The 24,526-nt window shown below is 50.0% G+C and overlaps 1 protein-coding gene across 1 annotated transcript in view; it reads right to left on the bottom strand.

The window, feature by feature from the left end:
- Positions 1–231: 231 nt before the first annotated feature.
- Positions 232–24,526, bottom strand: part of WLS (Wnt ligand secretion mediator) — a 130,981-nt gene continuing 106,686 nt past the window's right edge. Inside the window, exons 9-12 of the mRNA XM_004699341.2 lie at positions 23,907–24,050; positions 22,527–22,610; positions 9,968–10,121; positions 232–1,137 (exon numbers count right to left, since the gene is read on the bottom strand). Coding sequence (XP_004699398.1) covers positions 1,028–1,137; positions 9,968–10,121; positions 22,527–22,610; positions 23,907–24,050 — 492 coding nt within the window. The 3' untranslated portion in view covers positions 232–1,027. The remainder of the gene's footprint in view (positions 1,138–9,967; positions 10,122–22,526; positions 22,611–23,906; positions 24,051–24,526) is intronic.

Below are 24,526 nucleotides of genomic sequence, written 5' to 3'. Positions count from 1 at the left end.
AGCCTTGGGAGGTTAATCGTCAGTACAGAACGACTGACCCCAGTTCCCGAATCGATACTGTCCCCAAACACTTTGATTTACTGGCCACGTTATTTTAAGAACTCTTTAATAAAGATCCCTCCCCCACACCCCACCTGCCTCCCACCCCAGAGACTCAGCAGGAACAGGAGTCTCCACTCATGGGCATGGGCATGGGTTGGAGAGGGAAGGGGCATGCTTGTACACATAGGCTTATACAGACAGGTTTATTTAAATGATCAGATCTACATGTTTGGAGGCTGCTTGGGGCATCTTATCAAAAGAAAACCACATTCTAAGCAAGAGGTTAAAAAAAGCATTTCAGACCCAAAGGCCATTTAATACAATACATCCTACCAGGGAGTTTAGCAAACACTTTCTCTTTTTTTTTTTAACCCTACATCCAACAGACTGGTTAGTTAGCATGGACACACAAGATTTGGTTTCAAAGCTGAGATGCCCTTGGTGTCGTGGACTTTCGGATGAAATTCAGTTATTTTACATTATGTCATAAAAAACACGGGGTGCCTCTAGAGATGACAACTTAAATATTAGCTCCATAGGCTGCTTGGTGACATAAATAGGAATGAAACAACAGTGGCCATGGACTAGGAGTGAGAAGACTGTGGCCCCAGTCTATCTCGGGTGGAAAGGGATGTTTACATCGATCCTAGAAGCTAACACAAGGACGAGTCCAACAATCCCCTGGCCCCAACCATCCCCCAAGGAGTATGTCCCAGTACAGGTGGTGGCCTAGCCACCTGCTCCGGCTGTTACGATGTCATCTGTTAACACCAGTCACAGAAATGGGTCATACCAGAGGGTCTGTCATCACACCCCACGCACCAGTGGCTGCAAGTGTCTTCCTCCAAAAGCTGCGGTCAGAAGGCAAACCGACAAATGTCCATGCTGCTGGTCCGACAAACCCAAGCTCAGAGACACGCGGGGCTTGGTTGTGCAGAGTCCCTCTGGTCTGGAGACAGTCCCAGCCAGGTGCTGCAGCCGCCTCCTATTCCTGGGCCTCCTTGCGGCTCAACTTATAGATCTTGGTGGGTCCATCCACGTGAGTGATAGTGGTAGTGAGCTGGAGTTCTTCCCCACTGTGGACACCCAGGTCGCCTGCAACAGGGTTTGTGGTGTTAGAGGTGTGCACGGAAGAAGCAGAAGAAAGCTGGGATTCCGCTCAGTCACAACTGCCCCCCACCCCCGCCCCCACCAGACCATTCTCAGGCCACAGGGGAAACTGGGACTCGCGGCATGTCAGAACACATGCAACATCACAGGCAACATCCCCAACGTCCCCCTTGACCTTGGCAGTCTCTCTGCCATAGGCTGTCTTCCAGGGAGCAGTCACTATCACAGAGGCGTGAGCGCGCTGCTTGATTGATTCCATAGTAATGATGAACTCTTACTCTGTGTCTGCCGCTCCCGTGAATGCCTTAGACACTCCTGCCCTCTGAGGGGCACTACAATCACACTGACGTGTTAGGCGAGCAAGCTGGCTGAGAAGCAGGCCCATGGTAGAGCTGGGAGCGAGAGTGACAAGCATAAGACTCACAGGTCCACTCTGTGGGTTTGGCCAGTGTACCATCCTTGACACCCCCACGCCACGCCACCCCACCCACCTCTGTTAATGAGGAGGGCAGGCAAGAGTTCATCATTACAAAATGTCTGCGTCGTTCACAGGCAAGCAAGACCTACTTAGATTAACAGTAGATTGGGCAAGGCAACATATGTCACACATTTTAGAAAACTTAGGGTTTTTCTCAGTAAGGAAAGGAGGTCAGAATTGGGTCTCTGAACTTGCTGCTTTTATGGATTCTGAGTGGCCCACTCGTGCTCCGTGGACAGAGCTGTTTCGCTGCTAAACCTGAATTTAGTGCCTCTTCTCAATTGGCAAGGCCAGCATCTGCTTCTGAAGGTAAAATCCCTGTGGCTGATTGCCTGCTGTAGAACAAATCCGTGGGTGTGGAACTAGGAATGAGCAACGAGGAGTCCATGCACTCCGTTAGACGGGCTGCGTGGAGGTGGTGCACACCGCACGCGCCGCTGGAGTCGTGGTTACACGTTGGGCTGCTAACCTAGAGGCCGGCAGTTTGGAAACACCAGCAGCTCCACGGGAGAAAGACGAGGCTTTCTACTCCTGTAAAAGAGTTAGTCTTGGAAGTTCACAAGGGGAAGTTCCATCCTGTCCTGAATGGTCGCTCTGAGTCAGAACGACACGATGGTGGTGGGTTTGGTTTAGGGTTTTGGTGCTGGGGAATACTAGCAATAACGCTGTGTCTTATTTTAGTGTGCTGTTCACTTATGATACGATCTATTTTCTGGGACTGCAATTTTTCCTAGTTCAAAGCATGGGATAAAATAAACAAACAGTGTTCCACTGGGATGCCACAGCCTAACGTAGAAGGAAACCTTGGCCCTGCCCTTAGGTCTAACAATCTGCCATTAGCTATAAGAGTTAATAGCAGGGCATCCATGAAGTACCCCCTCACACTGGCCCTGCAGGCTGGATGACCAAGCCCTCCGTCTATGCCACATGGTCATTGGAGACCCTGTTCTCAGTGGCTGTGCAGTAGACTTCTCCTATGAAATGCGGGCTGGCCACTAGAGTCTAGCACAAGAGCTCGCCTGGCCTTGGCAGCAGGTCAGAAGCCAGCCGAGTGGCAGCGAATGGTCCTGGGGGCTGTCTCTGTAAAGGCAAAGCCTCAGGATGGAGGGCAGATGCCGCCAGGCATCAGAATCTCAGCCCTAAGCCCTTCCAGCTTCATTCACTTGGGGCCAGGACATTGCTCAGCGCCTCTCCAAGCCTCACACCTCCTGGCCAAAGCGAATTGTGGATTTGCATATCTGTGGGAGCCCTCCGAATTTCAAAGCCAGCTATTTGATCTGCATGCCTGCGGGATCCATCAGCATTTCAAGGGCAGTCCTGGCCACCCCCAGTGGAGAGATCACCACCTCCAAGCTGTTTCCCTCAGGAATCCCTTTCACTGAAGACTCCTTAGAAAGAGATCCTGGAATGTAAGTCCCTAAAGTGGCATTCCAGTTTGCAATTAGCATGTCTCATGAGCTGAGGAGACTGTGAGTTCTATGAGTTGCGGTCACAGCGATTGATATGACTGTGAGAGAAGATGTGCGTAAGCCCACAGAGGGCCTGAAGACACTGCCTGGCTGCTGGAGGCTCCCTTATGTAAAGGTGCGTACCAGGCTCTGGACACCGTTCTAAAGGCTACATGCTTGTTGTCATCGTACCAGGCCTCTGGCAGACACTATAATGCTCACTCTCCTTCCCTTGATGAAGAACCGGTCAAATAACTTGCCCCAGCTCCAAGCTGGACCACAGCGACTTTGAGATTCCAATCCAAACAGGTAGGCAGCAGAATTCTGGCCTTTAAACTATGCTGCCTCCTCTTCACCATTCACATTTCTATAGCCAACCATGCCACCAACGTGCCTTGTGGCAGCCGGTATGCAATGTGCTACAGTTAAAAACACAGCCATCCAACAACAGGGACGAACTGGTCAGCCGATGAACTTGGCTTGAGAGCCGAGGACAGAGGATTTGCAGGACACAGAAATAGCAGTGCCCCGTGGCAGAGCCCTTGTGACTTGCATAGTGGGTGAAAGGCATTCAGCTGTGAATCAGGAGGCTAGCAGTTTGAAACCACCGGTTGCTCCACAGGGGAAGAAGAGGCTTTCTACTCCCCTAACGAGTTTCAGTCTCAACCCCACAGGGGACGTACTATCCTCTCCTATAGGATTGACAGGAGTCATAAGGTTGACCCGATGGCAGGGAGTTTTGTTCTGTTTTTGGCTGGGCACCTGACATGCCCTCTCTTTATAAGATGGCAGCTGTGCCTTATAGATGAAGATATAGAGATTCAAATAGGCAATCGATTTCTCCATTTACTCCAGACTGAAATGAGGACCCTGACCCACAGGTTCATATTGTATTTTGAAGACCAAATATTTCCCCTTGGGGAATGGAAGTGGATATGGCAGTCATGCAGGTAGACTTAGAAGCCCTCCTTTTGTCTCCAAATTCCACAGACAATCCCTCCATCTGCTGTCCTCGGCATGCTAACAGGCTGTCTTTCCCATCTAAGGCAAAGGAGAACTCCTTTCAAAATTGTGACATGTTTCTTATTGGTAAGGGCAGGAAAAAAAACAAGGGGACAACAGTGACCATCACTGAGCTGAAAAGCTTGTATCCTGGAATCCCCCCCAAGTGATACGAATGGTTGAAGCTCAGCTGCTAACTGAAAGGCTGGAGGCACCTCAGAAGAAATGTCTGGCGATCCACATTCACACAATCAGTCATGGCACACAGGGCCTGCAGAGCCTGAATGTATTCTCAGAGATGGAATGGACTGAAAACCAAGCCCTGGGTCCCTCCAGCTCCTGGCTTCACCTCAGTGACTGAGGGGGCTCTGTGATGCTGGACCCACAGATATACATCTGCTGCCTGATGTGAGCAGCCCCATGCATGCAGGGACCACAGGGGCAGTACTTCAAGGGGACAACCTCTTGAGGCTGGTAGCATTCTCATGGTGATCACTTGTATGTCTGTGGCCACTTTAACAAAAACAAGGGAAGTGGCCATGTTAATCCCAACATCAACTCCAAGAAGTCTTGAGAGAGGCAGGGAGCTTCCAACATTCCTAAAGGCTAACTCCCAACTCCTTCCATCCCCAGCCACCAGGGCCAGTTGCACACTCTCTTTGCATGCACAGTGTCCAAGCTGGCCTCTGGAGGGGCTCAGCTCAAGAAGGCCTTCGGGGACCGAGCTGAGTGGCCCAAGCATCCTCGGTTGACCTTCTCACCTATTTATGTGGCTTACACCAGGGCCAGGGGGAGCCTTATCCAATTTGCTTCTGAAACCCGGATGGGAAGTGAGGCCAGGCACAAGGAGAGGCTTTGAGTGAAAGATCTTCCCAAGCAGGTCATTAAGGGGCCCCTCCCGTGATGAAAATCTTAAAATTCATTGTCAACAAATTGATGCCAACTCCAACGACCTTATAGGATGGGGTAGAACTGTCCTGGTGAGTTCCCGAGACCTGAACTCTTTTAAGGGGGCAGAAAGGGAACGCCTCCTCTTTCTCCTGAGGGGCTGCTGGTGGTTTCCGACTGCTGGCACTGTGGTCAGCCGTGCAACCACTGTGCCACCTGAGCACCTGTTTCCCATGATGAGTTAGTTAATAGTAGTTCGAAGACTCAGAAAAATGATGCTAACAGACCAAGCAAGGAGAGGTGTTCGTGTGCCAGCCCCGGGAGGGGCAGGAGGCCGAAAGGGCCTCACTCCAAACAACATGGAGCTCAACGAGAGCCAGGCATGGCCAGCTCCGCACTACGAGAGCCCCACGTGCAATGTGGCAGCAGACTGTATGTCCTCTGGAAGGCACAGTGGTCTCACATGCCAGCCAGCAACCAAGCCACGGAAGCTCCGGGTCTCTGCCGCTGCTTCCGGTCCCATAAGGTGTGTGCTTCAGGCCGAGGGGCCTGGGGGGCGTGACCAGGCCTCCTGCTGCCTTCATCAGAGTCAGCCAACAGCCAGGCTTCCCTTTCGTGCACTTTCTATTTTCTACAATCTTCTAAGAAGAATTTTATAGGCAAACAAGGCAACACCAAAAGAAGCGACTCTTTTCTAAAGAAGCCGACTCTGAAGGTTATAGGAAGGCCCAGAGCCCCACGCTTCTCTGGCACAAAGGGGGCTGATGGCGCCCCCAAGGGCAGCTCTCATCCCAGCCCGTGTTCTCGGCAGCAGTGGAGGAAGTGTTGCCTGCCAGACCACACTACTACTAACTCTTTGAGAGAAGGGCCGAGTCGTTTCCACCTCCTGCGACTCTGACCGTATCCCACTATCCCAGGGAACACAGTGCTACGTGCTGAGCTGTTCAGAGTTTATTTAGGGGAGTAAGTTATTGTATTCCATCGACACACTAAAACACGGAACTCTATGCAAGAAAGCATGCACACACCCTTCTCTCAACGCTACTGCCTGCGCTGCTGCTCTGTCTGCCATCCCTGGACCCAAAGAAAGGAGGTGCCGGGCTCTGCTTCCACCTCCGCCCAGCTCACGCCCTCCAGACCCTGGTGCCCTGGCTTCTCCTCCCTGCACTCCGACCAAGCAGCCCTCTGCAAAGCCTCTTCCCCCTTTCGGATCCCCAGGAGGCCCCTGCCAGAGCAGCTACCACTTGCCAAGTTCCTGAACCCGGCTGCTGCTGCTTGTTTGTCCCCCAGCAGTCCCTCAGGAGGAATTCCACGGAGACAGTAAGACCCCACACCTGGGATCCATTCTCCAGAGCAAGAGATCAGCATTCTTGGCTCTGGACCTTCCAAGCAAGAGGTGGAAACGCCCAAGTCAACTTAAAAATAAAAACTTTCCATGAGAAAGGAAAACAGAAGCATGAGGAGGCTGGGGGAGGGGAAGGCATGCCATCCAGGGAGAGTTTAAAAATACAGTGTATTTCTCCCACCCCCGCCTAACAGCGAGTGTTCTTTTTTATTTTTATTTTTTTTAAGTTTCCATGTCTTGCAAATTAGCTCCTTTAAGGAATTCCAAAATCTTGGCAAATACTCCAGATTGCCTAGGGTCCATTGCCCGTTCTGGGGCAGATGGAGAGATGGAAAGTAAAGAGAAGGGAGGCTACAGGGTCCCAGAGCCCTGCAAAGAAAGGACACGTCACAACCGGGCCAGGTCCCATGATCCTCGAACTGACAGGTTTGAGGCTTCCATCTTGGTGCCCAGCATGGGGTCCTGAGAGACTCACAATAAGACCAGTTGGTAAAAGGCCTACAGGGGAATCCCGTCTTTCAAGGCTCTGCTTTGCTCCTTGAAGGGGCCTCCTCATCATCCTAAGCACCTGGAGGGTGGTAGGTTCCAGGCGGGGTGTCAATCCAAAGACTCACCGAGATGGCCAAACACCACTTCGCAAAGAGCTGGCAGTGGGAGCTCTGGTAGAGAATTCATTGAGTGCTCTATGAAAGGTCAGGTTATCTTCAACAAAACACACCGATGAGCAAAGGACCACCTGGAGGAGTTGACATCCACGAGGGTTCGTGTTGTACAGCGTGAAAGGTGCTGATGACCGCTGCCGAAGAACCCCTGGCCCCCACGGTGTTATGCAGCCTTCCTGTCTGCCAGCGATGCTGGAGTTTGGGCAATTGTCACTAGGCTCTGAAAGGTACTGCCTCGAGAAAGCCATCCACCCTGGCCCGCCCCCTGATGACAGGACAGGACTGCTCTGCTGCCAGCCCACGCTAGCAAGAAGAAAGAGAACCGGAGATTTCATGGCTCGGGAGGACTGTGAGGGACCACTTGGAGTTGTGAGAGGTGGCCCAGACAGGTGGAATGGTTAGAGTAAATACAAGTAGAAAATTAGATGACTATTCTGTGCTCCAGGACGAGCTGAAAGGGCAGCTCTTTGAGTCTACCTCGAGGTGGCTTGGGAAACGGGCCTGGCAGCCTGCTTCTGAAAGTTCCCAGCCGTGCAAACACTATAGAGCAGGTCCACTCTGGTCACAGAGAGCTGGAACTGACTCTGTGGCAATGGGCAGCAGCAGCAGCCCGGGGTCCATACCCAGTAACTTTCCTCATCAGTATAATCATCCCCACGCTGCAGGAAGTGCGACGGCTGCTCCGTGCACGATTTCTCTGGAAGTCAGGAACTCCCTCTACTTGGGGATCAACCTCAAGTCAAGACAGGTTCGTGTAGCGCCTGCCCACAGTCAACTCACTCGATGCCGCCAAGTCCATTCCAAGTGGCAGCAATCCTCTAGGGAAAGAGTAGTCCTCTCCCTGTGGCCTTCAGAGACTATACTGCTTTACAAGAGGGGAAAGCCTCGTCTTTCTCTGGAGGAAAGCCTGGTGGTTTCGAAATGCTAACCTTGTGGTTAGCAGGCCAACGCGGAACCCACTTCGTCACCAGGGCTCCTCCCCAAATCCAACAGGGGAATGAAATGAAATCAAGAGGCTTCTTCACAAGCCCTGAACTCCTCCTTCCCGCTGGAGCCTGGAGGTCCACTATGGGCTGGCCGTCAGCTCCCACTTTGCACACATAGAGTAAACTGATGGAGGAAAGTCAATCCCTCGCTTACGAACCCTCTAGAGAGTGACAGATAACAGCACGGGCGCAGAAGAAGGTAAGCCAGAAGTCTTTATTCTGGTGTGAACCTGATGGTGAGAAGAAGTCTTTAACCCAAAGGGGTCAAAGATGCCCCGGGAAGAGACACCCCGCATCTGGGGTACTCTCACACAGAGATGGTGAAGATGGGACCAGCAGCATGGTGGTTGGGACCACTGTCCCACCCTGGACCTTCAGCAGACACCCCCTCTTTGCCGCTCTGTCTCCTCCACTCACATCTTCCTCTCTGCCTTGCTGCATCCTCTCCACATCGATGACCCGTTTTTAGAACAGGAAGGCTAATCTGAACTTTTATTTCTAACACATAAGTTCGCTCACCATTTTGAAAGCACCCTTATGCACCAGTCCTTGCCCATGAAAAGCTAATGTGCTGGGAGGAGAGAGAAAGTTTGGGCATATTCGCTTACTGTCAGGGAACTTACGTAGTAAAAGTCATATGAAAAGTGTAACCATGTTCCCCTAGGCCTGATCTCAGCATAGCACACTAGTCCAAAAAAGATATATTACTTGGGAAAAGGGTCCTGAGGTAAAATAACTTCATGACTTTGTGAAATAGTGTTATCTGGACCTATATCTCTCCGTCAAACTTGGAGCATAAATGAATCTACTAAAATCTACTTTAGGCCTTGGTATACCTTGGTGCCTTGAGTAAACGTCATTAATGCTAGTTATCCTAGTGCTTCTCAAGCTTATTTGACGACTGAGACCTACGAATATCCAATGGGAACAACATGCCATTGAGCGTGATCTGCTGGATTCTACCTGGACCATCAAGGAGCGGGTTCCAGGAAGATGGGCAGGGCTTCAACAGGCCCGATGGAAGCAGGACGGCCGATCCCTTCATTCGGATAGCACTTGTTGTGAGCAAGGCTGCTCCTGGGGGACACAGGAGGCACGAGGCACCTGAAGCCCTGGTCTTAGGCCGGAGGCAGAGTGAAGGGCACAGACTGAAGAGCGTGCAGCATCCGTTTTGAGAACCGGGAGTACCTGGCTGCGGTGGACCAGGTATACATCAAGAAGAGAAGGGAGGAGAAAGTTGGAGCAAAACCTTATAAGGCCAAGTCTCCAGAGCAATGGGAAGGGTCGGAGCAGTCCTGACCCAGCCCCCGGGTGGGTCGGCGGATGGTATTTCCCTCTGCCACCGCTCATGGAGAAGCCTGGGCAAGGCCTCCCCTCCTCTGGGTACTCAGCTTCCTCATCTATAAAGTGGCAGGATTGGCTAAGCTCCCCAAGCTCGTTGGCAGCCCCGGTACTTTAGGGTTCTGTAGCCTTGAGATGGGAAAAGACAGCACGCGCCGACACGAAAGAGCAGGAAGGCCATGGGGGCAGGAGAATGAATGACCATTAACTGGAAGGTGTGCCGCCCACCCGCTTGCAGGGAGAAATGAGCAGGCGTCAAAGGAAGACCTTGAACTCGCAGGACTTAGCCACCCTCCACTTGATGTCTCGGGCTCAACTCCAGGAACACGTGAGGCGTAATTTCCAAGAGTTGATTTCGGTTCAAAAATTGAGAGAGGCACCTTTAATTTTATTTGCTCTAAAATTGTGACATAGTTTAGACGAAAGTGTAGCTGTTCCAATGTACTTTAAACATAAAGAGTGCGGGCTGCGAGTGCTCTCGGGTGTGTGTTGGCTTTGGGGTGAGGACTAGAGTCCTCGGGGTGTTTGTTCCTGGTGTCGAGCATTAGAAGCATTCTCTGGGGAGACTGTGACTGGGGAAACCCAGAGCCTTAGCAATTGGCACCTTGCAAAGACAGAGAGCTACTTGTCCCGAATTTAGCTGTGCTAAAGAGCCCAGCACTCACCATTTGACTGGTCATCCCCGTAGTTCTTGTGCGATGGCGCGTAGAGGAACATCAGGGCAAAGACATACAGGTTCCACATCCCATAGATGCCCGTGAAGAAGGCACTGTTCACTTGCACCGTGACACCACCCCATTTCCAGTGGCCCTCAGTCACCTATGGAAAAAGAACAATGGCAGTGACTCAGACCGGAGAAGACAAGTGGTCGCAAGGCAAGACCAAACAGCATCAATACTAGGTTGGTCCCTTTTACCTATAGGAAAAGTGAAAGCGCATGCTGGGCCTCCTACCTTCTCATCTGAGCCATACCAGTAGGAATCCACTTAATCACGGCTTTCTCTGTGTGAAGCACCCGGTGGTACCCAGGCTAGAGAACCTGGCTGCTAACCCACAGGTCAGTGATTCCGATGTAGCAGTTGCTCGGTGGGAGAAAGAGGTGGCAACCTGCTTCCAGAAAGATTGACCGCCTTGGAAACCTTATGGCTTCCTTCTGCTCTGTCCTGAAGGCCACGATGGAATTCTGGCGGGAGTGGTAGTGAGTTTGGTTTTGAGTCTAAACATCAGGCACAACACCAGGGGCTGTCACCTTCGCTGCACAGGAAGATCACTTGGGGAGCTTTGAAAATCCTGGATGCTCTGCCCCATGTCCCCTTCAAGAGACTTTTTGAAGTGTCCTTGTTAATGACCGAGAACAGCCAGGTGGAGGCTGCCCCACCAGCAGCACGATGGGCATGGACTCGTTTGTGCTCCCCACCAGGCTGAAGAAGCCCCCACGATGACCTCTCCTTCCAGAGGAGGAAACCAAGGCAGAGAGGGGACAAGTCCTTCTGGAGCCATGGAAGAGGGCCAACTGAGAAATGCTGCTTCTCAGGAGCGCCTGAGGAGGAGCCAGGGACTGACCAAGTGCTCCCCAAGAGCACTGTGCACCTAAAGAGGTCTGTGCACCTAAACCTGCTCTGAGAAATGTAACGACACTGGGTTTCTGCTAAGGGTCATGGGAGAATTTGGAAATGGACAATGGCCATGGTTGAACAAGGCAGAGACAGCGGAGGTCACTGACGTGTGCATGCAAAGAATGCTCAGATGGCAAGCTATCTATTACACACAGGAGGGGCTCCAAGCGCTATGATCTTTTAATGCTATTATCCAGGCACTGGTGTGAACACCTCTGCATTGACAACAATAATAAATACCAAATAAAGGCATGGGAAAGCGGAACCAGAGGGATGAGGAAAATAAAAGGGGGATAAAGGGAAAGGGCCAGGAGGTTTCCATCTCCGTGCCAGCGTGCCCTACTCCCTCCTTCCATGGACCTCTGCTCACACTTGATCGCCTAAGAGTCTCCTTTATCAAACTACCTCCTTTCCCAAGATCCCATCAACCATAAGCACAAATGCCTCACTACCTAGGGCCATGCTGAGGCTGGCCCTTCCCCAGTTTTATCACGCAGTCAGCCCACATGACAGATTAGTTGATAGTTCTCTGAAGTGACTAACAAGTGGTGACATAAGAAACAAATGCCTTCACCCTAAGTCACAAACGCCTTGAGAATGGGAGCCATGCAGCAATTCACGTGTGCATGCTGACCCAATTCTGAGCAGAGCTGACCCAATTCTGAGCAGAGAGAAACCCAGTTGCACTGAGCAGGCTCTGGCTCACAGCGACCCCATGTGTGTCACAGCAGAACTGGACACCATCCGGTTTGCAGTGGCTGCTTCGGGGGCAGCAGATCACCAGGCCTTTCTTCTGAGGTGCCTCTAGGTTGACCCAAACTAACCACCTTTCTGTTAAGAGCCAAGCAAGTTAACTGCTTGTTCCACTCAAGATGCGGAGAATAAGTGCTCATTAAATACCTGGTGATTCATGCCCAAGCAGGTGCCAGCACGAACTTCCAGAACTATGAGGAGAAAAACTCCTTGGTGGGAAGGAATGGGAGAAAGACTGCTTGTTGTTCTACGTGGAATGACTGCAGTCCAACACCACCATCCCTGCCCTTTTTCAAATAAATGAAGACTACTGTGTTACTCGAATGTTAAAAGATAAAAAACAACATTTCAGCACAGCTTTTGTACTTTAAAAAGTCAAACTACATGCTGTCGCTAGTCGAGTAAACAGACGAGCCTGTTATCTTTGGATGACATAAGACCCACAGATTAAACAACTCCTAGTTTACATTTAGTGAATATAAAGCAAAAATACATTCATCGTGTCTGCTTCTTTGCCCTCCCTCCAGCGTCAGGCATTTTACGTCTCTGCATCGAACGAAGGCTGTGAGCCACCACTTCCCTTGTCACCCTTTGCTGCGGTCACTCTGCAGAGAGCGAGTGGTCTCCGCATCGCCGAGCGCTTCCTGCATACACATGTCTGCTTCCACCCTCCGCTCCCTCATCCGGGGAATTAAACACAGGCTGCGTGCTGATCCGGGAACTTCCACTGGGAGAAGCTCTTTGAGTGGCTTCCTCAGTTCTCCCTCTAGGCTCCAAAATCTGAGAACAGATACTGAAACTAACCCAAAGCCAAACTCACTGCCCCCCAGTCAATGCTGACTCATAGCGACCCTACAGACAGCGTGGAATGGCCCCTGAGGATTTTCAAGGCTGTCAGTATGTATAAGAGCCTCATCTTTCTCCCATGGAAGGCTGGTGGGTTTGAACTGTTGACCTTGTAGTCAGCAGCCCACTGTGAAACCCACTCTGCCACCCGGGCTCCATTAGAACAGGCGAGAGTCTCTTCTTCAAACAGCACGGCTTTGTGTTGGAATCTAACACTTAGTCACAAATACTATCCATTCTCCCATTTTCTTTGCTAGACGGAAACTCCCTGAAGGCCAAGCTAGCCCCGTTTTGTGCACTGCTGTATCTCTGTGAAGAGGTTGACCGACGACATCAACAATAAGCTACAGCGGCTGTTGAGTGGACTGACGGATGGGGTCTTCAAGTGTGCTACAGTGGAGCCGAGCTTAATGTGTTTTTAGTGACTGATTTCTCAGAAAGGATGGCCAAGTCTGTCTTCTGAGGAACCACTGGGTGCCCCGGAACCTCCCACCTTTCAGTCAGCAGCAGAGTACAGTCACGTTTTCACTGCTCCTGGGCTAAAGAGAGAATGAGGGGAGAGGCTGGGGTCTCCCTGCTGTGTGGTGCAGCAGGACGCCTTGCTCACTCAGCCTCTCTTTTGTGGAAGACAAAAATTAAGACCCTCAATTTCAGTTTCATGAACTCGTGAGTGATGATGGGGATACCAAAAACTGACAAAGCCTCCAAGAAGAGTTGTGGGGTGTGTGTGTGTGTGTGTTAGTTAATTGTGCCAGCCTGGCCAATAATCACATGTGGGGCTAATTGAAAGGCGGAGGGATAAATGGGTGGTGAGCCTTGCCTTTCTAGTCGTCGGGTCTCTTGCTTTGTGATGGTTGGAACCGGGTGCAGCTGCCTTAGCAGTTCCCTGCTTCAGCTTGCAAGATTGACTTCCTACAAGACATCCCCAAGGAGAAGCTACATGGACCTGTCCCAATGCAGCCCTGGGTGCTGGAGCACCCGTATGGAGACCCCTGCCAGTGCTGAGATGCTTACACGTTCACTGACTCAGCTTTCCTTTCCTCCTGCAGTCGGCGTCATTGCCTCTGTTTTGTGAGGTGGAGGACTTTGTGGACTGGTGTTGGGTATGGGTTAATGTTGGACTTGTGGGCTTGGCCAGCATTGGGTTGGGATGTTTTCGTGATGCACACTTTCTTTACATAAAACTCTCTCATACATGAGTTGCTGTGGATTTGTTTCTCCAAAGTACCTAGACTAATACAGGGGGGGATATATATTTTTAAGAAATTGCCTGGAACATAGTAAATGTGAAATCACTCTTAATTATCTGCAGAAGATCACTCTAGGTCAGTCACTCATAAGAGTATGAAACTTTCATCGACCTTATAACTGCATGCAATCTGTTTGGAAGCTACATTCAACTGTTATTGCTAGCTCGGGAATTGTTTGAAGGGCTGTGTGATGACACGAATTATGCTGCGGACTGTGAACAACATTGTGGGGATGAGTGACTGACAGTTTGTGCTAGCTCTGTGATCAGGGAGCTGATTGTGACCCTTCTGCTGCCACAGGACATTTACACCAGGAGGAAAAGAGCCCGGCAAATGTCCCCGTGCTGGCTTCAGGAGGCTGTGCCGAGCGAGCCAAGGGCCCCTCTTCCAAGTTGCAAGAAGTCAGATTGGATCTCGATGCTGATGCCTTTAGTCAGTGTGGCTTTTCATGCAGGGGGGCTGGATTCCTTTGGATCTTTGGGACACTCTTTAGCCCGTCACTCACTGGGGCCCACGGAATAATATAGGTGGAAGTACAGCTATTTCTTCTTTAAAGACCAGGTCTTCTTGAAAGTCAGTTAACTGTGTTCACATATAGATCTCTCCATTTTAGTGTGGATTTATTGTTCATTTTTAAAATGTATAAATAAGCTAGCACCATGACATTTTATTTATTTGGGAAAAGAATTATAAAATTATTTTATATGAACTTTCCAGAAACAATTTTTTGGGCCAAGAATTTTGTACCCATCACTGATTGTAGATCAATGCACCAGCATCGAAGCTACTTAGGTCTCCTTAGAAGCGTCTCCAACTAGCACTCATCTTAACTTTAGGTACTGATGCATGGAAACAATTGCCACCAAGTCAATTCTGATGCGTGGTGACCCTATGATTGTCAGAGTCCAAGAGCTCCTGAGGGTTTTCAATGGATGCTTTGGGGTAAGTAGTTAGCCACACCTTTCTTCCAGGGTTCCTCTGGGTGGACTCAACGCTCCAAACTTTCAGCTAACAGACAAGTGCACTAACCATTTGGCAACCCAGGAACTTGGTAAGCTTACTGTAAAAGCACACCCTGGAGCTGTTGCAGAACACCGTTAGTTGCAGAATACTGCACTAGCTACATTCCAATAAAGTGAGTCCTACAAAGCTGTTGGCTTCCTGGTGCATGGACGATCTGTGCTTACACGATACTGAAGAGTGTCACAGTATCTGGGCAAAGTTGGAAACATGATGAGAATTACCAAGAACCGACACAGATAAAAGGTGAGTGCATGCTGTGAGACAATGTCTGGGATAGAGTGGCGAGACTAGGTTGCCAAAGTCTTCCATTGATAAAGGAAAACAGGAAAAACCAGCCACTACCTGGGAAGCCCATGTAGGGGCCCTGGTGGCCGCATGGTTATGCACTGGGCGGCAACCACTAAGTGAACAGTTTCAAACCACAGCTGCTCTGAGGAAGAAAGGCAGGACTTTTCACAGTCCCAGTCTCAGAAACTCATAGGGGGCAGTTCTACCCTGTCTGCATGGTCTCCACGGGTCAGCATCAACTCAGTGGCAGTGAGATTTGTGAAGCACAATAAAATCAGGTATGCTGCCTGAATCCCACCTTTATAAACATCACGGTAACTAGCTAGCATTTTGTTGCTGCTGCTAGGTGACACAGAATCGGTTCTGACCCAGAGCAAACCTGTGTTGCCTGGTCCTCCGCCATCCTCACCATGGTTCCCATGCCTGAGCCCACCGTGGCAGGCAGCCACGGTGCCAATCCATCTCAGGAGGGCCTTCCTCTTCTTCACGGTCCCTGCCCTTACCCAAGCATGGCATCCTCCCCCAGAGACTGCTCTCTCCTGACAACACGTCCAAAGGATGGAAGACAAAGCCTTGTCCACCGTTGCCTCTAGCATCTTCGGGTGATTCTTAATGAATACAGTAAAAAGGAAGAGGGATTCTTAATATACTACCCAAATACTGTCACCGAACAGATTGTGACTCGATGACAAATAGGACAGAGTGGAATTGGAATGGCTACTTGGTGTCTCCAAGACTCAATCTTGACAGGGAATAGACAGCTTGTCTTCCTCCTCCCACGCAGCTGGTGGGGCTGACCAAGCGATCTTATAGCTTGCAGCCCTGCACTTAATCCACTGTGCTACCAGGGATCCTTCTCGGTACAGTAGTACCCGGACAGATATTAAGTGGCTTTTAAAAGCTTGTGGAAAAGCGGAATTAAAAGCTAATTCCATCTTCCCATGACCTTTTAAATGCCCCTGCTCTCAGAATACAGGGGACACTTCTGCAAGGGATCAAGGCCAGAGGGTGAGCTACAGGTCAGACCTACGATGGCAGGTCTGCTTCGCGTCAACCCTGGTAAAGGCACGGTTTCTTCAGCTAGTGGAATGGCCTGTAGGCGACGCGAGATCCTGGCCTTCTTGAGGATGCTCCGTCCTGACAACTCTGTTGAAGCGGACTTGTGCCAGGATGAGCACGGCTGAACGACCTACGGGAATGTGGCACTGCATGCCTGGCTTGCGGTGACAGATAGGACATCTGCCGCAGGAATGGGAGCGGATGTGGAGAGATACCGGCACAAATGCATAGAGGGGACAAATGGAAACCAACCAACCACTCTTCAGCTCTAGCTGAGGGGAAAAAAAAAACTTAAAAAATTTCAGCTAATCACATGGTGTTGTTGTTAGGGGCTATTGAGTCCGTTCTGATTCACGGCGACACGGTGTCTAAGAGGACCATACATGGCCCAGCCCTGCGCCTGCCTCACAATGGTCATGATGTTGGAGCCCATGGTCACAGCCAGTGTCCACCCATCTCCTTGAGGGCCTCTTTGTCGCCGCCGCTCTGCTTTACCAAGAAGGGTGGCCTTTTCCAAGAACTGGTCTCTCCTGCTAAGATGTCCAAAGTGTGCCAGACAGTCTCACCATTCTTGCTTCCAAGGGTACATGATGGCCATCCTTCTTCAAAGACCAAATTGTCTGTCCTTCTGGCAGTCCACAATAGGATACGAATCACATTTAAAAAGGAAAGGAGATGCCGGTGGACACTAAGTCGTAGTTAATTTAAATGCTACTCTCCATCACTACTTAGAACACATAGTCACAACTCTATGAAGCAGATAGGCAGTATGTCAAATGAGCACATGGGTAAAATGTGGCACAGATGGGTGAAGTCCCTTGGCCAAGATGCTGAGATACTTCTTACATAGCCCAAGCGCAAGAAGATTACCTCTAGTGGTGGCCACTCACTGATATTAGCATGATGGTACAACTATTGTTGATGGGAGGTCAAGTTTCCATGGAAAATTTACTTAAAGGTCCATGGGGTATAGTCACTATCCACAGGTCTTTGTGTATGCGAACCTGTGCAGTTATATGTCGCAGGTTGGCTCTGACTCATGACGCCCGCCCAGTCCTGCGCCAGCCTCACAGTTGCATTTATATTTGAGCTCACTGTTGCAGCCCTGTCAATCATTCCGCCAAAAGCCAATCCCACTGCCACAAGTCGATGCTGCCTTGTAGTGACTCTAGAAGGCAGGGTGGAAGTGCCCCTCTGAGTTTCCCAGACTTGAGCTGTTTATGGGAGTCGAATGCCCCATCTTTCTCCCTTGGAGCAAATGGTTTCCAACTGCCGAACCTCGAGGATCGCTGCCAACCTTGTAACCACTATGCCGCGAGGGTTCGCTCTCAATCATGAGATCAGACAATACTCGATTGTGATCCAAAGAGTTCCCATTGGTGCTTTTTGAAAGTGGATCTCCGGGTCTGGATTGGAATCTATACTCAGGCAGTAAGTATCACTCTGATATTCCTAAGGATTTCAGTGTCTACCCCTTAGAAGGGGGCCAACTACCCCTGTAGAGTCTGTTCTTAGTCTGGCAGCTGCACTGAAACCTGCCCACCCTGGCTGACCCCACTGGCATGAAAAATGCTGGTGGCAGAGCTTCCAGCAACACATGGGCTACCACAGAATGAAAAATGCCCAGCCGATGGACGCTGCATCCTCTACTCCCAAGAGTGTGTGTGGTGCCCTGAGCTACTGAGTTTATATGCACACGTAACCTTCTGGTAGAACAAGAGGGTGACACACACCTACCACAGAGGCACGTGGGAGCTGAGTCTGATGGAGCAAAGAGTGGATTCACTCTCCTATCCCACGCTTACTCTGAGACTCCTGCACGTGGCCTAGAATAAAGGGTGGAATTACCCACACTATTTAATTTATAATCTCTAAATGCATTATTTCCTGCTGAGGACCAAGGGTGGGATTTGCATAAATGAACTGTGTATACCATGTCACTCCACTGCTGAGAGACCGGGTGGGGCTGTCTCCCCTTCTCATTCAATTATTCATGCCTGAGACAGTCCGCGCACCAAACACAGGCCCCACAATAGTGGGGCTCAACAGAGCAGGCTTAGGAAATCCACATTTTAGTAATGCCATGGCAAGAGGTAACAGTCACCTTCTTTTAACTTCCAGGGAGAAAAATCAGGTGCTACCAACCTCTTTCTTGCCCCACCACTCCCTGGCCCCCAAAGGCATCTCACTCACTGTCTTCATAAGCCTTATTTCTAAAAGCCTCTGTTTTTCCTAGTTTCCCATTTGAACAATTTACTTTTGTGTGAAACCACCCAATTATACCCCTGGAGCCAAGTGAAGGTCAAATCCTTTTACACCCAGTAGTCTTGACAACCAGCATTCCACTTAACAACAAGATATCCAGATTGCAGACCGAGGCCCTCTCACTGGAAACATTTCCTCTGTAAGAGAATAATCACACACACACACACACACACACACACACACACACACACACACACACACAGAGTTGGGGATAGTTTCTTTCTCTGTTGCCTTGCTACAAGTGGCTGGACCCAGATGTCAGGCACCGAGGGGTTCTCTTAGTGGGGGTCAGTGGCCCTGTCCCCCGGCATAGCACATCTATTCTCTAATGCCCACCACCCCCAAAGGGAACATCTATTCTTTCCCTCTCCCTGGAAAGAAGGGGCTGAAATACCAGACTGATGCAGTCTACCTTGGTTGCTCTGACAGAGGAGGCTATTAAAATAGTAGGCATGCAAAAGCTTGCACCTGGGCACCTAGCTACAAAGCCTCAAGGTCACTGCATTCCACAGCTTCCGCTGGCCTTTCATTCCTGGCCTCAGAGATCCCCTCGTATTATATTTCATGGGGCTTTAAAATGCGAGCTCTCCCAGCAAGCCCCAGAGGATAATGGGGTTTTTAATACATTCCTTTCACCTAAGGCTGGGATCCATTTCAAAACGTTACCCAATAGGTTTTCTTTCAGGTGAGATCATTGCTGAGACATTTCAAAATGGCATGAAAAAAAATAAAGCCTCTGATGACTACATTAATACAGTTCCTGGGACACCATGAGTTATACCTGAACATGTCTTAGATGTCTATAAATAAGTCTTAAAAAAAACCAAAACAACCCAGCCAGAGGACTGTAAGGAGCTAATGGAATCCAAAAGGCTTTACTGTTCCCTCTTAGAGTTGAAATCAAGCCTGGGCCAACGGTGGCAGCAAATACAAAAATCCAACCTCAGGACAGAGCCATGTGAGAAAACAATGCCCCAGTGGACTGCTCATCGTGGGCTCTAAAGAGTAGCCCCGAACTTAGGTCCTTGGAAGACTGGCCTCTCTGTCCTAACTGGACACACTGGACACACAGCAACGGCCTGCAGAGCTCATGAAAACTCGGTACCTGAGAATCCTGAGAAGCACATTCATGGGGTCACTGAGAGGAGAAATCACACTGATGGCCTTTGGTGTTGGTGTGTTAATAGATATAATTCCACATATTCCAGAAGTCCTTAGGGCACAGAGGTTACAAGCTCGGCTGTTAACTGCAAATCAGTGGTTCAAACTCACCTGCCATTTGATGGAACAAAACTGAGGTAGTCTGTATCCATAAAGATCCTTGGAAACTCTATGGGGCAGTTCTACCTTGTCCTCAAGGGTCACAAGTCAGAATCAACAGAATCAAAAAGCATGTGTGGGTTTTTGGTGTTAAGTAGGTACATGGTTAACTGGCAGCATGCAGTCTTAAAGATCAATAAAATGTCCCTGTTGATTTCAGATGTTAAGAGCTCTCTACAGAGACAGAGTGAGGCAGGAGGAGTCAGGGGAACAGTGTGAGTGGTATGGAGGTAGAGCTCAAATACCCTTGTTTCCCGCCTACAGGAACACTTGTCTGGGTGTGGCCTTTTATTCTTGGACCCGTCTTCCCTGAGGTCCGGTGTCTCCTGGCCCTGGTGGCTCCTGCTCCCTCAGCCTCGCAGAATGGGGAGTGTTGATGGCACAGCGTATTCCTGAGACGCTGCAGGGCCTGGGAAGCATTCGGTCACGGGCAGGAATTCATGGAGGATAAGTCATGCTTCTGACGCATACCTTGTTTGAAGATGGGTGACTGAGCCTCGGCTGGTTGAATAAAACCTCATTCTGAATTTGGAATATTTTTACTACTTTGGAGTGGGAGCACAATTTCCCCAAGTTTCATAAACAGAAAGCTTGATACAAATGCAGCACTGTTCGAGGTCAAATCAGAGGGGAACAGAACTTATGAAACACACACACACACACACACACACACACACACACACACACACACAATGCACGTTTTCTGTTCCCCATTCACTGCAGCCTTCAGGAGAGCTGATAACACGAACTCCCTAAGAAGCACAGCCACCAGGCCTCCAACTAGCTCACCAGATGCCATCAGCTAATTTTGCCTCAGGGTGTCCCCGAGGGTTCCAGAACTTATTGTCTGTCCTTGGACAAGACGTCCACCCTTCCTGTTCTTAGGATACCACAGCACATGCAGAGGAGCCCTAGTGGTGGGGCTGTGGTTGCGCTTTGGGCTGCTAACTGCAAGGTCAGCAGTTTGAAACCACCAGGCACCTCCAAGAGAGAAAGATGAAGCTTTGTGCTCTCATCAAGAGTCACCGTCTCAGAAAGCCGGAGGGGCAGTTCCACCTTGCTCTACAGGGTCGCCACGAGTCAGGATCCACTCTGAGGGCAGTGAGCGTGGGCAGTGTGATCACATGTTCACAGTGTGCCAGGCACCCCACCAATCCCACTGCATTACCTCATTTGACCTTCAGCCCGGCCAGCAGAGGAGAAAAGAAAACCTTCCAAAGGTACAGTGATTCATCCAAAGTGTCAACCAGCTGGAAAGCAACACAACTGAGAAAAGTTTTGGAGCCATCACATGTCATACCAGAGCCACCGGGACACCGACTACTACCCTCCTTACCGCACAAGTTTTCATAAAGTGCAAATGAATGGCAGACCTGTGATGCATTACGTTTAAATGTTCTTCCCACCTGTCAGAACCAGTGGCCAATATTTAAAACTGACTATCAGTACCATGTGGGGGATTTCCAAGGTGAACTGAATTCTGAGTTTTGGAAATCACTGGCATGGATAGTTCTGGTTTTATATCCAGGAACTCGTGGATTCTTCTTCATGTTTAACAGGCAATATAATTAAGGGACTCCTAGATTACTTTTTATGTTTAACAGACAGTATAATTATTACAAAGAATGGTGGAAGAATTGTTGAAGGATCTATGTTAATGGCTAGATAAGGATCAAATCAAATTAACACATTGCTTGTTAGCATGCTGCTACAGGGCTCAAAACATTTATTCTCTCAAGTAAATTAAATAAGCCTCCTTCCATCTGGCTGCAGACTTTCAATTTATTTAACTATATTTTTCCTTCCCTAGGACTGCAGTTGGAGAGGAAAAATGAATTAAATGATTTCCCCCCCTTCCCTAGGACTATAGTACAAGAGCGCTGGTGGTGTAGTGGTTATGCATTGGGCTGTTAATTACTCAAGATCAGTAGTTCAAAACCACCAGACAGCTCCAAGAAAGAAAGACGAGGCTCTCTTCTTCCCGTAAAGAGTTATAATCTTGGAAACTCAAAGGGGCAGTTCTACCCTGTCTCACAGCATTGCTATAAGTCAGCATTGAGTCAATGGCAGTGAGAGGCTACACTGAGGAGATCTGGCAATGTGATGAGCTGCTATTCACAAGGTTAGAAGTTCAAAATCACCAGCCTTTTCTGGGGAGAAAGATGAGGTTGTTTGCTCCTGTGAAGAGTTACAGCCTCAGAAATGTACAGGGGGAGTTCAACTGTCCTATGGGATCACTTCGAGTCAGAATGGACCCCACGGCAGAGAAACAAAAATTGGGAAAGGACTAAAAATTGGGAGGGGAAATCAGGCCACTCCTCTGGCCAAGCTCCAAGAAGCCCCTGGCTGCTGCTGCTGTTGTTAGCTGCACAATGGGATCAGAGTGTGTCGATCCATAAGGGTTGCCCAGGCAGGTTTTCAGAAGCAAATGTTGCCAGGTCTTTCTTCCTAGTCTCAGCCTGGAAGTTCCACTGAAACCTGGCCAGTGTCCGGGGCACACCCCCACACACACACCTCCACTGGCCGCTGGGTGGTAGCTATGCTTGAAGCGCATTGGCTATGAACTGTACCCACCACCTGGAAGGAGAAATGCTACCACTGACCCACTGCTGCCGGGGTCTCAGATTAAACCCACTGCCCTCGAATCATCACAACTCTCTGTACGACTTCTGAGGCAGTAAATAAACATGGCTTCACCAGCTACCCCAACGACAGCCTCTCAGCTCCTTTCCCTCCGCGACTCTGCCACTTTTCTTTGTGACGTCGAGGGACACTCCTATCCTGATATCTCAGGGTCCACTTACCTGGCTAACGATGAAAAAGATGACAGTCATAGCAGCACAGGCCAAGGTGATCAGCATGAGGAACTTAAACCTGAAAATTAGCCCCTGGCAAGAAAGAGGGAGGGAGGGGGGTCATTCAGTATTCCATCCTCTACCATCAGTCCTCATCGCAGCATGTAAATTTATGAAAAACTCATTGCTTAAAAAAAAAAAAAAATCCCCAGGAGTAAAACAATTTCACATAGCAGCATTCCTCCTGCAGAGGTGAACGTGGCTGGGAAATTTCTCGTGCCAAATATTTCCTCTGTTCTTATCTCGCATGCGACCGGGGCCTGGGAAATTGCATGCACAGCACGTTGTGAAGCTGCTAATTTCCCAGCTAAGCGGGTTATGCTTCTCTGCCAGGGTTCAAAGTTAGCAACTCGAAGTTTTCTGCAGTCCTAATAAAATTCTGCTTCAGTGCACACAAAGAAATGTGCATCTTAATCAATGGGAGAAGTGTATTGGGCTGACTTTTCCCACATGCCACTGCCCCTCCGGAGACAGGCAAGCCTCTGACAGGGCCGGTTGTTTTCTGTGTGCCAGACTCAGGGGCCAGGCACCTGCTGCGACTTGGGCCCTCTTAGCTGCAGATACCCTGGCAGAACAGAACAGAACAAAACATCGTCTGGTCCTGCACCACCCATGTGATCACTAGGGCATGGGGAGTCTGAGTGGTGGGCTCCAGGGAAACTGACCGTAACACGTGCAAACACACTGCATCCAAAACCCCGTGGGGTGGCAGTGTGTGTGGCCCTTCTAACAGAGGAATTCAGTCATGTCTCCCAGGTATGAACCCGAGGGAATCTTTGACTGCCCAAAGCTGTTTGCTGCCTGCATTAGAGATGAGGGCCTGTTAAGTGCATTCCCTTGCATGAGAAGTGCAAGCTGTCAACTGAGCTTAGTGGACATTACCTGTGCACCTGCTGGACATTTCAGGGGAAATATGGTCTGTGCGAGTCTGGAAATCAGACCTCTCACAGTCTCAGGCTGCTTCTCCGCAGAGATACTTGATGGAAGCCTCAGCCCTACCAAATCTCCCATCTAGTAGGCTCCTCCATTCCACCCCGAAGCCCAAGAACCTGCTGAACCAGTTCGCGCTTGCTGAGGACGGAAAGAAATGGGTTGCACAGGGAGACTCCAGGATTCAGATGAGCCTGTTAGACCGTTCTCAGAGTAAGAGCGCGCCTTGAATTCAGCCTGCAGATTCCACACGAGAATGTCAGCATGTATGTGAAAGAAGAGCGCGTGCGTGTGTGCCCACCCATGTGCACGCCCATATACACGTGTCTGTGCTCACACATCAAGCAGGAAAAGAGATTGGGAGCAATAGTCCCAGAAAGAGTCAGGCCACTCACTCACCTCATAGTGCAGCCGCCGGACCTTGCTCATGGCGGGCAGGCTGGACTGCTTCCCGCTGATGTTCCGAAACACCTGGAAGACCATGAAGCACAGGAAGAGGAAATAGAGGCAGAGGCAAATGCCGGCCACAATGATGAAGGCCATCTGAGGGTGTCCAGTAAAGGAAATTGGACAGCAGCCAAACATTTCTCCCCAGCCCTGTCCGCAAGACTGTTTGTCTCCCAGGATTCACACCATTTTCAGAGAGATACTGTTCGGCGCTGGCACTGTAATGGCAGCTAGAGAGAGGGGGCTGGGGATGGGGGTTCTGACCCAACAGTACCACAGAGGGGAGTCTTCAAATTGGCTTTTTTAATCTTGGAAGAAGCCGAAGGGGACCTTGCTTGTTAAGAACATGGAATCTAGGGCCCCTCAGGTCTGGAGAATCAGAACCTGCCTTTTAACCAATTCCCCCAGAGAGTCGGCTGCACAAGACCTGAAAAGCACCAAGATGCTAAATATTGATCAAATGAAAAGCCGCAGCAAGATCATGTCGAAAGGAAAGCACAACGAAACAAAGAACCACCCACTGCCCCGCGTCTGCCGTCCCTAGAGACTCCTCTAGGACAGGGCAGACCTGC

Source organism: Echinops telfairi, unplaced genomic scaffold (genome assembly GCF_000313985.2).
Source record: "Echinops telfairi isolate 266 unplaced genomic scaffold, ASM31398v2 ScPeMD7_443;HRSCAF=831, whole genome shotgun sequence".
Classification (NCBI taxonomy): Eukaryota; Metazoa; Chordata; class Mammalia; order Afrosoricida; family Tenrecidae; genus Echinops; species Echinops telfairi.
This window is presented reverse-complemented; position numbering and strand designations above follow the sequence as displayed.